General features: G+C 35.8%; 4 protein-coding genes and 1 non-coding gene across 6 annotated transcripts; 2 read left to right on the top strand and 3 right to left on the bottom strand.

The window, feature by feature from the left end:
• TRNAE-CUC lies at positions 241-313 on the top strand. Its single transcript has one exon. It is a non-coding gene; the product is annotated as a tRNA-Glu (tRNA).
• On the top strand, positions 468-1,524 carry LOC107631482 (1-Cys peroxiredoxin). The gene is made up of 3 exons (XM_016334940.2): positions 468-629; positions 704-852; positions 933-1,524. The coding sequence occupies exons 1-3, from the start codon at positions 512-514 to the stop codon at positions 1,323-1,325; spliced, it is 660 nt and encodes a 219-aa protein (XP_016190426.1). The 5' UTR covers positions 468-511; the 3' UTR covers positions 1,326-1,524.
• On the bottom strand, positions 1,814-11,596 carry LOC107631485 (methyltransferase-like protein 16 homolog; the record flags this gene model as incomplete). 2 transcript variants are annotated; one of them, XM_016334943.1, is given in 7 exon segments in its annotated part: positions 9,038-9,410; positions 9,755-9,824; positions 9,909-10,055; positions 10,141-10,248; positions 10,479-10,680; positions 10,770-11,202; positions 11,315-11,596. In XM_016334943.1, coding segments are annotated over 7 exon segments (1,313 nt in total), but the record flags the coding sequence as incomplete, so codon positions are not given.
• LOC107631483 (polygalacturonase At1g48100) lies at positions 2,338-4,814 on the bottom strand. The gene is made up of 6 exons (XM_016334941.2): positions 4,159-4,814; positions 3,901-4,068; positions 3,769-3,813; positions 3,488-3,695; positions 3,305-3,386; positions 2,338-3,210 (listed from the first exon to the last, which is right to left on the bottom strand). The coding sequence occupies exons 1-6, from the start codon at positions 4,600-4,602 to the stop codon at positions 2,706-2,708; spliced, it is 1,452 nt and encodes a 483-aa protein (XP_016190427.1). The 5' UTR covers positions 4,603-4,814; the 3' UTR covers positions 2,338-2,705.
• LOC107631484 (glycine-rich RNA-binding protein 4, mitochondrial) lies at positions 6,865-8,797 on the bottom strand. The gene is made up of 4 exons (XM_016334942.2): positions 8,498-8,797; positions 7,612-7,680; positions 7,425-7,531; positions 6,865-7,332 (listed from the first exon to the last, which is right to left on the bottom strand). The coding sequence occupies exons 1-4, from the start codon at positions 8,634-8,636 to the stop codon at positions 7,189-7,191; spliced, it is 459 nt and encodes a 152-aa protein (XP_016190428.1). The 5' UTR covers positions 8,637-8,797; the 3' UTR covers positions 6,865-7,188.

The raw sequence follows: 14,051 nt of genomic DNA, 5'->3' as shown, positions 1-14,051 counted from the left end.
ATAAAAAACATAATTAATAGATAAAAAATATTTTTTTAATTAATAATTTAACAAAAAATAAATACAAAAGCTAAAATTTTTAATTTTTAAGTGAGAAGAAATTAGATGATAGAATCACGTTTACATCTACAAAGAGAAAAAATAGCCAATCAAAGAAAAAAGTTTTCAAAAAACTAAAATAGGAATAGACGAATTTAGTTTTTATGAGTAAATAAAATTAATATAAGTTGAGCTAACAAATCCGTTGTAGTCTAGTTGGTTAGGATACTCGGCTCTCACCCGAGAGACCCGGGTTCGAGTCCCGGCAACGGAATTCAAATTTTGTAAAAATCGTTTACTTTTTGGTTGAAAAAGTGTGAGAGTTGCAACTTGCAAGTGACATGTACGCAAGAAAAGGGTGACGTCCATAGCCACAATCATGCCACGTTCTCTTCATGCAGACTACCTTCTTTCCTTTATATTCAACATCAACACACATGCAACTCTCTCCTCATCTCTTCTTCCAATCATCATGCCAGGCCTTACCATTGGAGACACAATCCCTGACCTTGAAGCTGAAACCACCCAGGGCAAGATCAACCTCCACCACTTCTGTTCTAATTCATGGACCATCCTCTTCTCTCACCCTGGTATATACATATATTCTCGGCTCTTCTTGTTTCATATATTATAACTATCCATATTCATGCATGATTATTATTAGGTGATTTCACCCCGGTTTGCACCACGGAACTTGGGAAAATGGCTGAGTATGCTAAAGAGTTTAATCAGCGAGGAGTGAAGCTATTGGGTTTATCATGCGATGACATTCAATCCCACAATGAATGGATCAAAGACATTGAAGCCTTCACTGTCAGTATATTTATTTACCTTCAATATATACTTGTTGTTTAATGAATTCCCTTAGCTTAGTTATTGCATGCATAATGCAGCCAGGTTGCAAGGTGAGTTACCCAATCATGTCAGACCCAAAGAGAGAGATAATCAAGAAGCTGAACATGGTGGACCCCGATGAGAAAGATTCCAGTGGCAATAATCTACCTTCTAGGGCTCTTCACATAGTGGGGCCTGATCTTCAGGTGAAGCTGAGTTTTCTGTACCCAGCAACAACAGGGAGGAACATGGATGAAGTAGTGAGGGTGGTGGAGTCTCTGCAGAAGGCTTCAAAGTTCAAGATTGCAACACCAGCAAACTGGAAGCCAGGGGACCCTGCTGTCATTCAGCCAAGTGTTACTGATCAACAAGCCAAGGACATGTTCCCTCAAGGTTTTGAAACTAAGGATCTCCCTTCAGGGAAAAACTACTTGCGCTTCACCAAAGTTTGATATCATATCATATCATATCATATCTTATTTTGCTATCTCACAAATCTAAATATGGTTAAGTACGAGTTGCCCTCTTCTCTAATGTTATGTTTTATATAGACACTACTTAATATAATGTATCCTTTTGTTGACTGTGTTATACACTTATACTATAACAGAATCTGAATCTTAATTTGGATATGTCACAATATTATTGCTATTCTAGTAAGGCAGTGTCACGGATATGGTTAAGTATGTGTAAACTCGTATTGTCTCATATGCATGTTTTAGTTTTACCACAATGATTTCAATTTTATTTGTTTTATTCTGTGGCTTTTGTTGTTATTTCTTCACAAAAGATGAGCTCCTACCATGCAAGTGTATTATATGAACAAATTAATTCACATACACAGGCTTCCAATAATGGAGTTAATTAATTTTTATAAAACATAAACTCAACATCTTTTGTGCCCCCACCAACTTACATGCTTGTATATTATTGAGAGGATTCATGCATATTCTTTTTTGTTATGCCAGCGCTGTAAAAAACATGTGGACACAATTGCACTGAAAACCCACGTGTGCACAGAATGGACTCCATTACATCCACAAGATTGCCTTTGGATTTAAACATATTATATGGTGCTAGGTGATATCTCCTCATATAAACCAGAAAACATGTATGAGTTGACGAATTTGAATATTCACCACTCACGAGATTGCAAAACACAAGTATTGTGCATGTCAGAAATTCACTTGTGATCATGGTGATCGGTAATTATGCTAATGCTATTGTCAAAACACAACACAAACAAGAACTCACTTTGAACAGGATCATTGTGTAGATCCAGTTATAATTAATAATTATGAAAATGATATTTTATATATGATATTTTATATATAATGTAATATGTAAAGATGTACTAACAATCCGTATTTTGCCACCACAGGTTCCTATAGATATTAAATTATGAACGTTGATGGCATCGTGAATATAAAATCTGAAGTTAATCTTGTCAAGGAACTAAAAGTGTACATGATACTAACCATATAATATATATATAAATGTTGAATCAAGCTATTACAATAGAAGAGTCCCAAAAGAGGACTATAACAATTCTATATTTCATCTCACAATATGGGATAAGAACACCCAAATGGGGACGAGTCCTAATTCTTAATATGGAATTGGAAACCACAACCACCAACACATAGTAATGGCTCTCTGACTTCTATACTTGTAGTATATATATATATATGTCTTCTATGACCAACCAAAACTCAAATTAACATTTCTAATATCAACTGTCTCAAGATAGAAAATATAAAAATATTGAGACGATTGAAACAAAGATAAGACAAAAAAAATGTCTTTATCTTGAGACAGTTACTAAAAGAGATTTAACTGCATTCAAAAGCAGAAGGGTCGGCCACAGTCTCAGGGTCACCTTCCCTTAAGCAATTGATTGGAGGTATAGTCCAAGTCTCCTGTGTCCCATAAGCATTCCAACAAAAAGGATCATCAACCAATTCTCCTTCATATGGAAAAAGCTCAACATCAGAGAGTGTTATGTTTGTGCAAGCAACAGTGTCACTGCAAGCAAAGTGAATAGGAGGGGTCCTAACATCATAGGTACCCTTAATGTTCTTGTAGGACACATCATTCACATGAACAGCTGAAGTTTGGTTATGGCATTCCTTTGACAAGCAGTAATATTGGTCTATGATGATGCAGTTCCTAACATTTTCCATTTGGATATTCTCAAATCTCAAACCTGTCACTGATCCCATCCCACCTTGCCATGTCTTGATTCTTAGCCCATTGTCTGATTCTTTTATGATGGTGTTCTTGACTGTTAAGTTGGACACACATGCTTGAGAATTGTGCACTCCAAGGCTTCCAATGCTGTAATACAACACATGATTAGTAACAATGAGAATCAGATTAGGTGGCACTTATTTTAGTAATCACCAATAATTGGTAACTGGTAAGTATGTACCTAATCCCATGGCTAGGACCACAAGTGACACCATCTATGTCCACGTTTGCAGTGCCCGGTCCAATTGAAATGCAGTCATCACCTGCTCAAAATTAGTCAAATAATTAATAATGTTATTATCGTAATAAGTTGTATAATTATAGTAAGTAGAAGATTGCTGTTTTTAATTATATGCATGATTACCATTGCTTATCATGGTATTGTATATTCCGACAGCCTTAGAGTTTTCAACATGGATTCCATCAGTGTTGGGGCTGAGTTTGGGTGAAGAAATGGATAGCCTATCTATTTGTACTCCTTGGCAGCCATTGAAAATCATGTGGAACTGAGGGCTGTTCTGGATTTTCAGACCACTCACCTTCAAGTTGCTGCTCATGAAGAACCTCATCATCTATTTATAAAACAAACAATGGTAAGATAACAATTGTAAATAACTAAATTTTCTTGAGTAATGGATTACTTACAGCAGGACTTCCACATGGTCCTGAAGTTGTTTTTCCATCTGCACTCTGAAAATCCAAAAATGAAATTAATGGGGTTTTCCAATTGAACTCGAAATAGTTGAATTGATCAGCAATATGGAAAGATGGTTATACTCTGTGAGGTTTGCAGGGGAGATCCCACCACTTATCTCCATTGCCTTCAATGGTTCCTGTGCCATTAAGTAACATTTGATCAAGTCTATAAAACACAAGCCATTGATTTCGGCTATCGGATTCCGGCCATGAATCCGGTCCATCTGGTGCCATCAATGTACCATCCACCTACTCACATTCAAACCTTGTTAGTTAACATTAATCTTAATCATACATGATTAAAATCACAGTAACTATTATGAGCATTGTTGTTCTTACTTGGAGTACCAGTCCTGGCTTGCATGGACCTGAGAGAATACTTGAAGTGACCTTAAAAGAGTAATTCTCTGGAGCAAGAACAACACCAGACTCAACAGCACAAGCAGCTTTCCATGCTGCCCTGAATGCTGCTGTGTCATCTGCTAAGCCATCACCAACTGCTCCGAACGACCTCAAATCAAAGATGCCGTCCGGAGCAGACTCTGGAGGAGGAGGATCATTGGGGTAAGGTGTGGAAGGTGTTGAAGGAACAGGGGAGTAATCAGAAGCAGGGGGCTTAGTAGGAACAGGGGAAGGAGAAACAGGGGAAGAAGAAACAGGGGAATTTCTCTTATGATTATTTGTGTGATGGTGGTATCTTCCTTCCACATTTCCAATGTTGTTATGGTTGAAGAGTAGAATCATAGTAATCCATAGCATAAAAAACCAGTGAATGGTTTCCATTTCTCACAAATGTGTATGAGCCAATGTGGAACCACAAAATGGTGCTAAGTTGTTTTTTCCTTTTTCCCCTTCTGTATGTAGACAAAAGGAAGTTCTTGAGCTTAAGTTAAAAAAAAAAGAATGCAAAGGATAATGAAATGAAAATTGAAGGAGGAAGAATGGCTAAGGTAGAATCTGATTTGTAAGTAGAAGCAGAGTGGCCTAGCAAGCAAGGATCATGTCTTATTTATATACTCAGAAACATACATGTATGTTTTCTTATGAAAAAATAAATTCTCAAGCATGGAGTTGCCACGTGTCAAGTCCATGTTGATTGAAAGTATAGTGTGTCATGGAAAATATTGGACCCTTCTAAACCCCTTTTTAAAGTTTAAACTTTAAACAACTCTAATAGTTGTAAGCTTGTAGTCTTTATTTTATTTTTTATTTTAACTATTTTTTTTCCCTCAAGGCAATTATTTTTCTTTAAAGTGTTGAATTATTGTGGTCCAGAATGTGATGCCTTGGTTCTTCTCTTCTTACACTTTCCATTCTCTTGGCCATTATCTGCTCACAGTTTCTGAATTTTATGTTGCACACCGAACAATTTTCTGCTGCTATGAGCTACACACTCCCAACATATATTAAAAGTGTCAGAATTAAATTCTCAAAGCAAAAAAAAAAAGGATTTAATTTTATATAGGTATAAGCTGAATTTGGATCATTAGTCACTTATCATGAAGTAACTAATTAAAGTGGACGTAGAAAGTATACATATATAGCAGAATAGTGATAAGAAAATAGATTTACATATTTATAGAGAAAAATACACATTAGACCCTTCAAAAGACAGTAAACATTTTTAGTTTTGTTAAGGTAGCTAACTACTAGAATGATTATAAAAGGTGGTATTTAATTTTTAGCATAAGTTGATCCAATGAGGTGTATTTTACCCCTGAAAGAGGGCAATAATATTATATAAATAGGATAAGATATAATGCATGTGAAATATATGGCTGCAAGTTATTAGGACCAGATCTGTTTAAATTACACAATAGAATACAATAAAAGATGGTAAGAAGTTTCATGTGGTGAATCACAACCACCATTCTAATTTGAGCTATGGCAGACTTTATCTTTCAATTTTTTGAAGTAGAAGCTTTCTCTAATTGATTTGCATTATTGATGGCAAAGCAATTAATATCACATTTCATATTCATTCATATGCTGACCGTATCTTCAGGGCATTCTAAGAATTAAGCTATCACAATTCACGAAAAAAAATAGTGCTAGGTGTTCCATCTTAACAGGCTCCTGTTCCAATTCAATCAAGTACATTCACATGTATAATATTGACGAATTAAATTATTTTATTGATGGACAATGAAAGTACTGTAGACAGTGTTAATTGTTTTGTCATTTCTTAATTTGATTAATAGAATGCAATATTAATGAAAACATTAGTTATTTTGTTCAAGTTACTCAAAAGCTCTAGTGTTCCGTGAAGCTCTAAAACTTCATTTGCATGTTATGTGATATTAAGGTCAGTAGTTGGATCATTTTATGGATACTATGAATTTAATTTCATACCATATAATTGTATTTAATTAATTATTAGTGTTTGTCTTACATAAATGTGTGTATGTTGCATTGTATCCATCATCATCGTTGTAATACCTAGTAGCTAAATAGAGACAAAAAATGCTTTCCCTCCTTTGTGCACGAAATTAGCAGTGGACCTGTTGTTGTTGTTGTAGTCCCTCTTTTCAATTTGTTATATGATTTTTGTTGCTTTTATCCTTAATAATCTTTTATAATTTGATGCCAGTGTTAGGTAATTATGTCAATGACCAATAGTCTTAGGTTGGAAAAAGGCTAACAATTAAAGGTTAGCTCAAATGATGCAAGAGTTTTCTATTAGAAAAATGATTGGTATACTGGTTTTTTATAGCCATACTAGACTAACTTATGTCCGAAATAATAGTGAATTAGTGATCATGGTATAAGTCAAACATAACATAGGCAAATGCTAAGCATTCTAAAAAAAATAGAGTGTACAAGACTTAATGAAAATTAACTTGTTATTAAAAATGAAAAAAAACATATATATAATACAACAAATCCTATATTTTAAGCCCTATACCTAAAGAATATACTACCCTAAATCCAAAAGTTTGAACCATTGATATAAAATATAATAAGTAAAAATTTAAGATTTGTTTAATTAACAAAAAATACAATCCTCTTTACTTAATAAAAGAGTGTTTGAAGAGGCTCATAATATACAAAAGAAAGAGCAAACCTAACATAAGTTGTTTTGATCTCAAATAATCTCCTTAGTCCTTACATCAAAAAGCTAAGGTGTTATTGAAAAGCACACCCATTTTGTAACATGTTACATATCCCACTCCTTAAATGGTTTTATACAAAATATAGTTAATGCAAATGATCTTCAATAACTTCAAAGATATAGCATTTATTTTATGCCAAGATGATCGGTAATGAACTGAAATTGTTGCATCAACAGCCATCCTCCTAGCATACTACAACTTCCAACATTTTAGCTTCTTCAATCTTCAGAAACTTCACTGATTCAGAAAATTTAGTTCAGTACCAGCAATCTACCACCTCCTCTTGCTCTGGCTCTGGCAAAGTCCATTTCTTTTGGGGCCCTGAGGTCCTTGGCCGTGCACCATAATCATCCCAGCCAAGCTTTGCGATTTCTACATGAATCGTCCTACCATAAAAATCCTGTAGACAACCGACAATAAATAAATTAGACAAGCACATTCTGGTGCCATTGTCTATAATCTTAGGACGAGGCACGTTGTAAAATTTTGAACCTTCTGATCCATTGTTTCTAGCGCAAGCATGGCGTCATCTTGACACATGTATTGAATAAAAGCATATCCTTTTGATCTTTTCGTTTTTACATCTTTAGCAACCTTAACTGCAGTGCATACAAGAGTCAAGGTAAGTACCGAGCTCAATTCCAAATCCTACAATATGGATGTTGAGAAATGCACTTACCTTCAGCTATCTTGCCAAAATTCGAAAATTCCTTTTGCAAAGTAGTCTCACCAGTATTATATGGCAAATCTGCCTCCAAATAAGTACAAATTGAAGTTACTATAAAGTACATTTAAGGCTCCAAAAGAAACAAAGTGCTGAAGCATGTAGATATCACAAGGAAAAAAATTACTTAAGGCATACGAAAAGATTACAGAAGACTCCACCAAATAATCCCTCAAAATTATGTAGATTAAACCTAAACAGAAGCTTAGAACTTGATAACATAATGTTTCACTGTGTTACTGGAAGCCCATCTGTCTAGAAGTTGAAAGCATATAAGATAAAATGATTTATTAAAAGGAAGGGTACAAATGTGAAAGACAGAGATCCCACAACCTTGCATACAGATCACTCTAACAAGCTTAAAGAAAAGATTAGAAGTTTGCATGTAATTATCACCAATTCAATTCCTAACATCATGCATACAAATCCATCAGCCGTTACATCTGTTTGCCCACTATGATTTAATGTCAGCAAACACTCACAAATTTATCAGGGGCCAATCAAAAACCACTCCAACAATTTAGGCAAGATATCCACCACATTAATAATACTCCTTCAAATGACTAAGTTTCAGCTGCCTATACATTTTTGTGCTATACATTAACCCACATAAAAAAACTGCATTGCATCCTATTGGGTGGAGAATTTCTAACAAGCCTTCGCATAAAAATCGCTACTTTGCAAAGAAAAAGGATAAAAAATTTTGCTTGTTCTGAAGCGTGTGGAAGCCGAAAAAGACTCAATCAACAAGAGAGAGAGAAGGGCATGCAAGGCACATGAACAGCAAAAACAAATAGCATAATATAGCAGAGAGAGAGAGAGAGAGAGATGAGATGATTACTCTTAACAAGGATTTTGCTTGCAAGAGGATAGGAATGAGGTGCGAACTTGAGAAAAGAAGATTGCTGTGTGTGGAATTCTGCTCTAACGCTTGCAAAGGGTTTTGGGTATACAGGGAACGAAGCCAGCACCATGTTCATCAAATCAGTGCAGTTGTTACTTCTTCAGACCACAGAAGCCACAAAAATCCTCAGTCACCAGAGCTCTAGTGTCCAAACTCCCAGAATTGTGACCTGGGAAATGGGAGTGGAAGTGGAAGCCATGTTTCTTACTTTCTTAGGTTTTTGGGCTTGCTTGGTTAAACTTTTATCAAAAGATTTGTTTTAAGTGATTTTTTCAAAAAAAAATTTAAAAATATAAATAATTTTATATTTAAATATTTTATACCAGACGAAAGCCAATTCTCGTTCGATCTATATCATCTATTCATATGTGCTATTTATTGAGTACCGAAAACACGGTCCATAGACAATTAACTAACCATATATAAAGAAACCAATTAAAGTATTTGGATTAATTTGTCTATTACTACTTTAAAGCTTTAACAAATGTGAATGTTTTATTGAAAATTATAGGATAATAACACTTGAAAATTATAGGATCCTTGTAAACCAAGTGGATAGTGTTCTTGTTGGGTTTGGTGCACAAAATACATTTAAAGATGATTAAACAAAATCCTTAATGATTGTCTCTCTATTTCCTTTTTACACCCAAACAGCACCATCGCTTGTTTCCTTGAACTATAGAAATTAGCATTCATTAACTTTTTTCCATCATCCCACAATTTATCATCATATCCAATAAAACCATCCCATATAATAAGCTAGGCAAGCAATAAAACTCCTATGCTGATTTCGTACAAAATTCATGGCGCAAAGCTTCCTCCAGTTTTTGGAATATAGCTGCAAACATCCCTGCAAAGAGAACACCACAAGGCTAAATAATTTTTATTCACTCAACCCATAGGAAGGCTGCAACACTGCAAATCATGTGAGGAGCCGACTCGCACAAGAATAAAAGATGATAAATCCATTGAAGGCACGGAAAAATAATAATATTGAACGTGTTTATATAATTCAGAGGAAGCACTCATTCATAAAATTTATCCTTTCAATTGACCACTGGCTTTTCAGCAAGAGAGGGAAATAACGCATAACTCCAAAGTCATTTATAGAGTCGGCTAGAGACTAATACCACTAAAACAACGAGAAATTTATTTAGAACAATACGAATTGGAAACTAAGACCAGTGAAAAAACCTGATAATGGGCTACTTCTATCCTGCAATGAACCCTTCACTAACAGTGTCCCAGGGATCTGCTGAAAAACCTATTAGACGGATCAAATAATGTAAGGTTAATGTCACTTCTTCCAATCAAATCATTTTTAAAGCCAGTGAACAAGCAATCATACCAAAATACGAAGGCTCCACCTATCAGAAGATAAATTTAGTCTTGATCCATTTGATGTCTCTCCTGTAGGTTGAAAATTGATGGATTTATTGATAACAGGTGAATGATTCTTCAAGACTGAATCACATTCATCTTTGGATGCTACAACCTATTGAAATGCAATCACGCTTAACAGGCACAGCCATCACAAGGAAACCAAATCAAAATCTGAGACTTAGAGGAAGTAGTCTTACATCCACTGTGAAAGCAGAGGTATTCAGTGTACATGACAGGCCATGCATAGAGAAGTAAGATTTTACAGCTTCCAAGACATTAATGGCACCATGTTGGCGCGGAAGACCCTGAAAAATAAATTTGATTCATGTAATCTAAAATTAGGTGCAACGCAAAATGTGTAAGACATGCAACAATATATGGTATAGGCTCAACTGATAAGCATTTGAAGACAACTTTGCATCTATTTCAAATAAAGGAAGACATCTGCCAGAGACGAAACACAAGTGGAAAATTTCTTTAGTTTTGTCACTGTAATAATTATACAGTTGCCAGACTGAAAAAGAATATACCATACCTCAAGCATGAAGGACATGTTCTTCTGAGGCAAAGAAATCGATGGCTTCTGTATGGGTGGCAAGAAAGACCAAGCAAGCCCCCATCTGGATGTTCTGCCCTGGACAAATTCAGTCGTCTTCACTATGGTGACACCAACCTCCCAAAGTTTTGAAACAAGGGACTTGAGACTTGATTTTCTGCCTACCATTGAAGTGAACCACCTATGACCACATCAAAATAAATGAGCATGATTTTATTACAGGTAAAACAACATTGACGGAATGATATTTCTTATGTGGAAAAGTAATACCGAAACTGATGCTTCAGCACAACACTGTCTTCAATAATTCGAGCAACGAAGGCCTTCTCACCGCCAGGACAAACCATTTCCTTGGAAGTGCCACCGCAACAAGTTTTCGGATTAAGTCCTGCTTCCTCCAAGCTTTCAAAGAAGGGTGGATTACACATGCAGAAATCAAATTTCTCATCATCCCTGACTACTCCAAGAAGTATGGGGGGTCCATCATAGTTCTTATTCTCATGGACATTTGAATGAAGAGCTAATGAAGGCAAAGACGGCCCTACCTCTTGGCAAATATCTATCATGGTTCCACCATCATGGAACCCTTCAAGACACGGAGCCTTTTCGTTGTCTTCAACCTTTCTAATCTCAATCGACTCGGCAATATGTGGATTACTGTTAACATTCCTGGTGGCCCACTCAATTGCAACATCAGTCACATCTTCGTATAAACAAAGTTGCGTTACAAAATGCATTTTCATTTCATCAAACACATAATGTGCATAAACAGGAAAAACCAAAATAATCCAAAAACTGAGAAAAAGACAAGATACCTGATCCAACAAAGGTCCAACCAAAAAGGGAAGCGCCAAGAAGTGGGTAAATGCAATTGGCGCCAGTGCCAATATCAAAACCCCTGACCTTCCCTTGCTGAGAAGAAACGAGGTTGGTTGAAATGATGTGAGAAGAGAGAAGGTCGTTGAGCCAGTGGATGTAGTTGGACCTGTTGGGGACAGTAGGGCAGAGGTGGCCGTCAGGGATCTGCCAGTGGAGGGAGTGGTCGTGAAGGAGGAGGACGCGGGTGAGTTCGCGGGTGGCGTTGAAGTCGGTCCAGTCTATATTTTTTATATAGAATTTCTATAAATATGAATATAAATTATTATTATTTGGCCAAAAATAATAATATTCTAACCAAGTAGCATTGCTCTTAATTTACTAATGGATTCAGTAATCCCCAATTCAACGACATAATTTTTATTTCCAAATAATAATTCTAGCATGCTTTCCTTTAACGATTTAAAACTCATACTTGAGAATATATCGACCATGTAATCCAAATTTTTATAATGTAATCCAGTTCCAGAATATGTACATCCTCAAATCTTATTAAAGGAAAGAACTATAGAACTACCGAAAGGCTGTTTGGCCACATACAAAAAAAGCGATTGGAGCTTACTACAAAAGATTGGTACATTGTGAAGGCCATCATCCAATAATATTTTAAGATCCCAAAACTAACCCCGGGCAGAATTATAGAGAGATTGAAAAAGAGAAGACTATATTCTAGCCATTTCTACTGAGGGAGCACCAAAATAAATTTAACACATCAACACAGCATCATAAATTTCCTCATTCGATGCTGCCTGTCCTCAACAAAAATAAATAACTGCCCAGCCGAGTCACATTCATCATCATCTGAAAAACAGGGAACTCTTCGTAACTGACTCATTTTTAAGAGCGAAAAAATAAATAAAAAAATCGAAATTTTTGAAGAAATGAAAACAATACCTCCACATGACAGGTTGAAGACATAATGGTAGAACTGCTGTGCAAAGATATGGGAGAAGGATAAAAGTCAACCAAAACCAAAGCCTTCACTGGCCTCATGAATGGCTAGTAACAACCGTTCTTGAAGCTGTTCTTTAGAGGTATACTCAGGAAGGTCTAGTTGATTGAAGCTGTAGAAAGTAATTGGGAAAAGGCAAAAAGAAATTAGGATGGGATGGCCGTCTGATTTGTAGCATATGGAAAAGAAAACTGCATACAAAACTCACCATGTATGAGCCGACGGCAATCGATCCGGAGCTCCATATGCCTTGTGAATCTGAAACCTCTGAGGACCAGAGATGCCTTGCAAGGCCTTAAAACCTTCCAAAGGAACCTGATTACCAACAAGCTTAAACTATAAGTCTATGCCAACAAAAAACAAAACACACAACTACAACAGCACAACCATTTACACCATACTTTTACAAACAAAACAAGAGTAGAGTATGAAAATTAACAATGTTCACAGTAAATCACCTTTGATGTTCCAGTCACAAATTGCAGAAATCTTGCCATGTCTTCCTTGTTAAAAGTTTTGACCACCTCCCAAAACCATTGAACGACATTTGACGCCACAGTATAGCCAGTATATTCTGTATTGGCCTTCAAGTCTTCCACTGAAAAGAAATTGATGCTTATTAATGCTTAGAAGGATATCAAAGCACACTACATAATTTAACCAGTGATGAAAGGCAACTCACAATCAATTTCTGGAAGACCACTGATGAGCAGCTCAAGCTCTTTGTCATTAAAGATGGATATAAGCTCTCTCGGTACTAATTCAGTAAAACCTTCTAGAAAAGAATTTATTTGTGGACGGATTGCATTTGTCAGAATATGATCAGCAACAAGGTCTACATACTCGTGCTTTGTTTCTTCTGTGACCTTTATGTTCCTTCCTCCAGGTTTAAGCTCATAGTCAGTGACCTGTTTCACAATATTGAGAGGAAACGAACCAATCAATCAACAATGAGCACATCAGAATCTACCATGGGATAAATAAATATGAATATCACCCAAAAAATTTATAATATGAAAGATGATTAAAGCTTTGACAAGACTCTAAAGAACAAGTGAAATTTTCCAGCCTTTATGCACAAAAAGAAAACATCATGGACAAAAATAAAATGTTCATTTACCTCGTTCTTCTCATAAAGTATGTGCTTTTCCTCATCAGCATCCATGCTAAATGTCAGGTCAAGAACATCGCTCACATCATTCTGTTATATGCATACAAGGGTAGAACAACTGAGTGATTCATGTAAAAAACAAAGCCACGCAAACGAAATGATATTATAAATAGAAGGGAGATAGTAGTGTCATCCACAAGGTTACAAAAAAACACGGGGCCGTAAAAGATTATTATCCAGTAGATAATTCATGATTCACTGTTCCATGACCTTTATATTTTACATGGCGTCTAAGCCTCTAAAGAGAACAAGGACAAAAGAGAGTGAAGATTGTCGATCAACACTCACCTCCAACACCCATTTCAAATTCTTGTAGTAATCAGGATCAACTGCTTCAATATCATGGTATGTCACCTTGACACCCAGTATATGCTTATAGAAAGATCGGGTAAAATAAACATCCAACAGTTGACCATCAAACAAAGCCTTTCCCACCTGCATTTAATATCATAACAACTGTCAAAGAACCACACAATAACACAAGCCAAATGAAGGCCAGTACAATTAAGGGATTCAAAGAAGCGAGGGAATCATTCTGAGATCAATTCCAACA

The sequence above is a fragment of the Arachis ipaensis genome, chromosome B03, assembly GCF_000816755.2.
Source record: "Arachis ipaensis cultivar K30076 chromosome B03, Araip1.1, whole genome shotgun sequence".
Taxonomy (NCBI): Eukaryota; Viridiplantae; Streptophyta; class Magnoliopsida; order Fabales; family Fabaceae; genus Arachis; species Arachis ipaensis.
The sequence above is the reverse complement of the archived record's forward strand: the minus strand, read 5'-3'. Positions and strand labels throughout refer to the sequence as shown.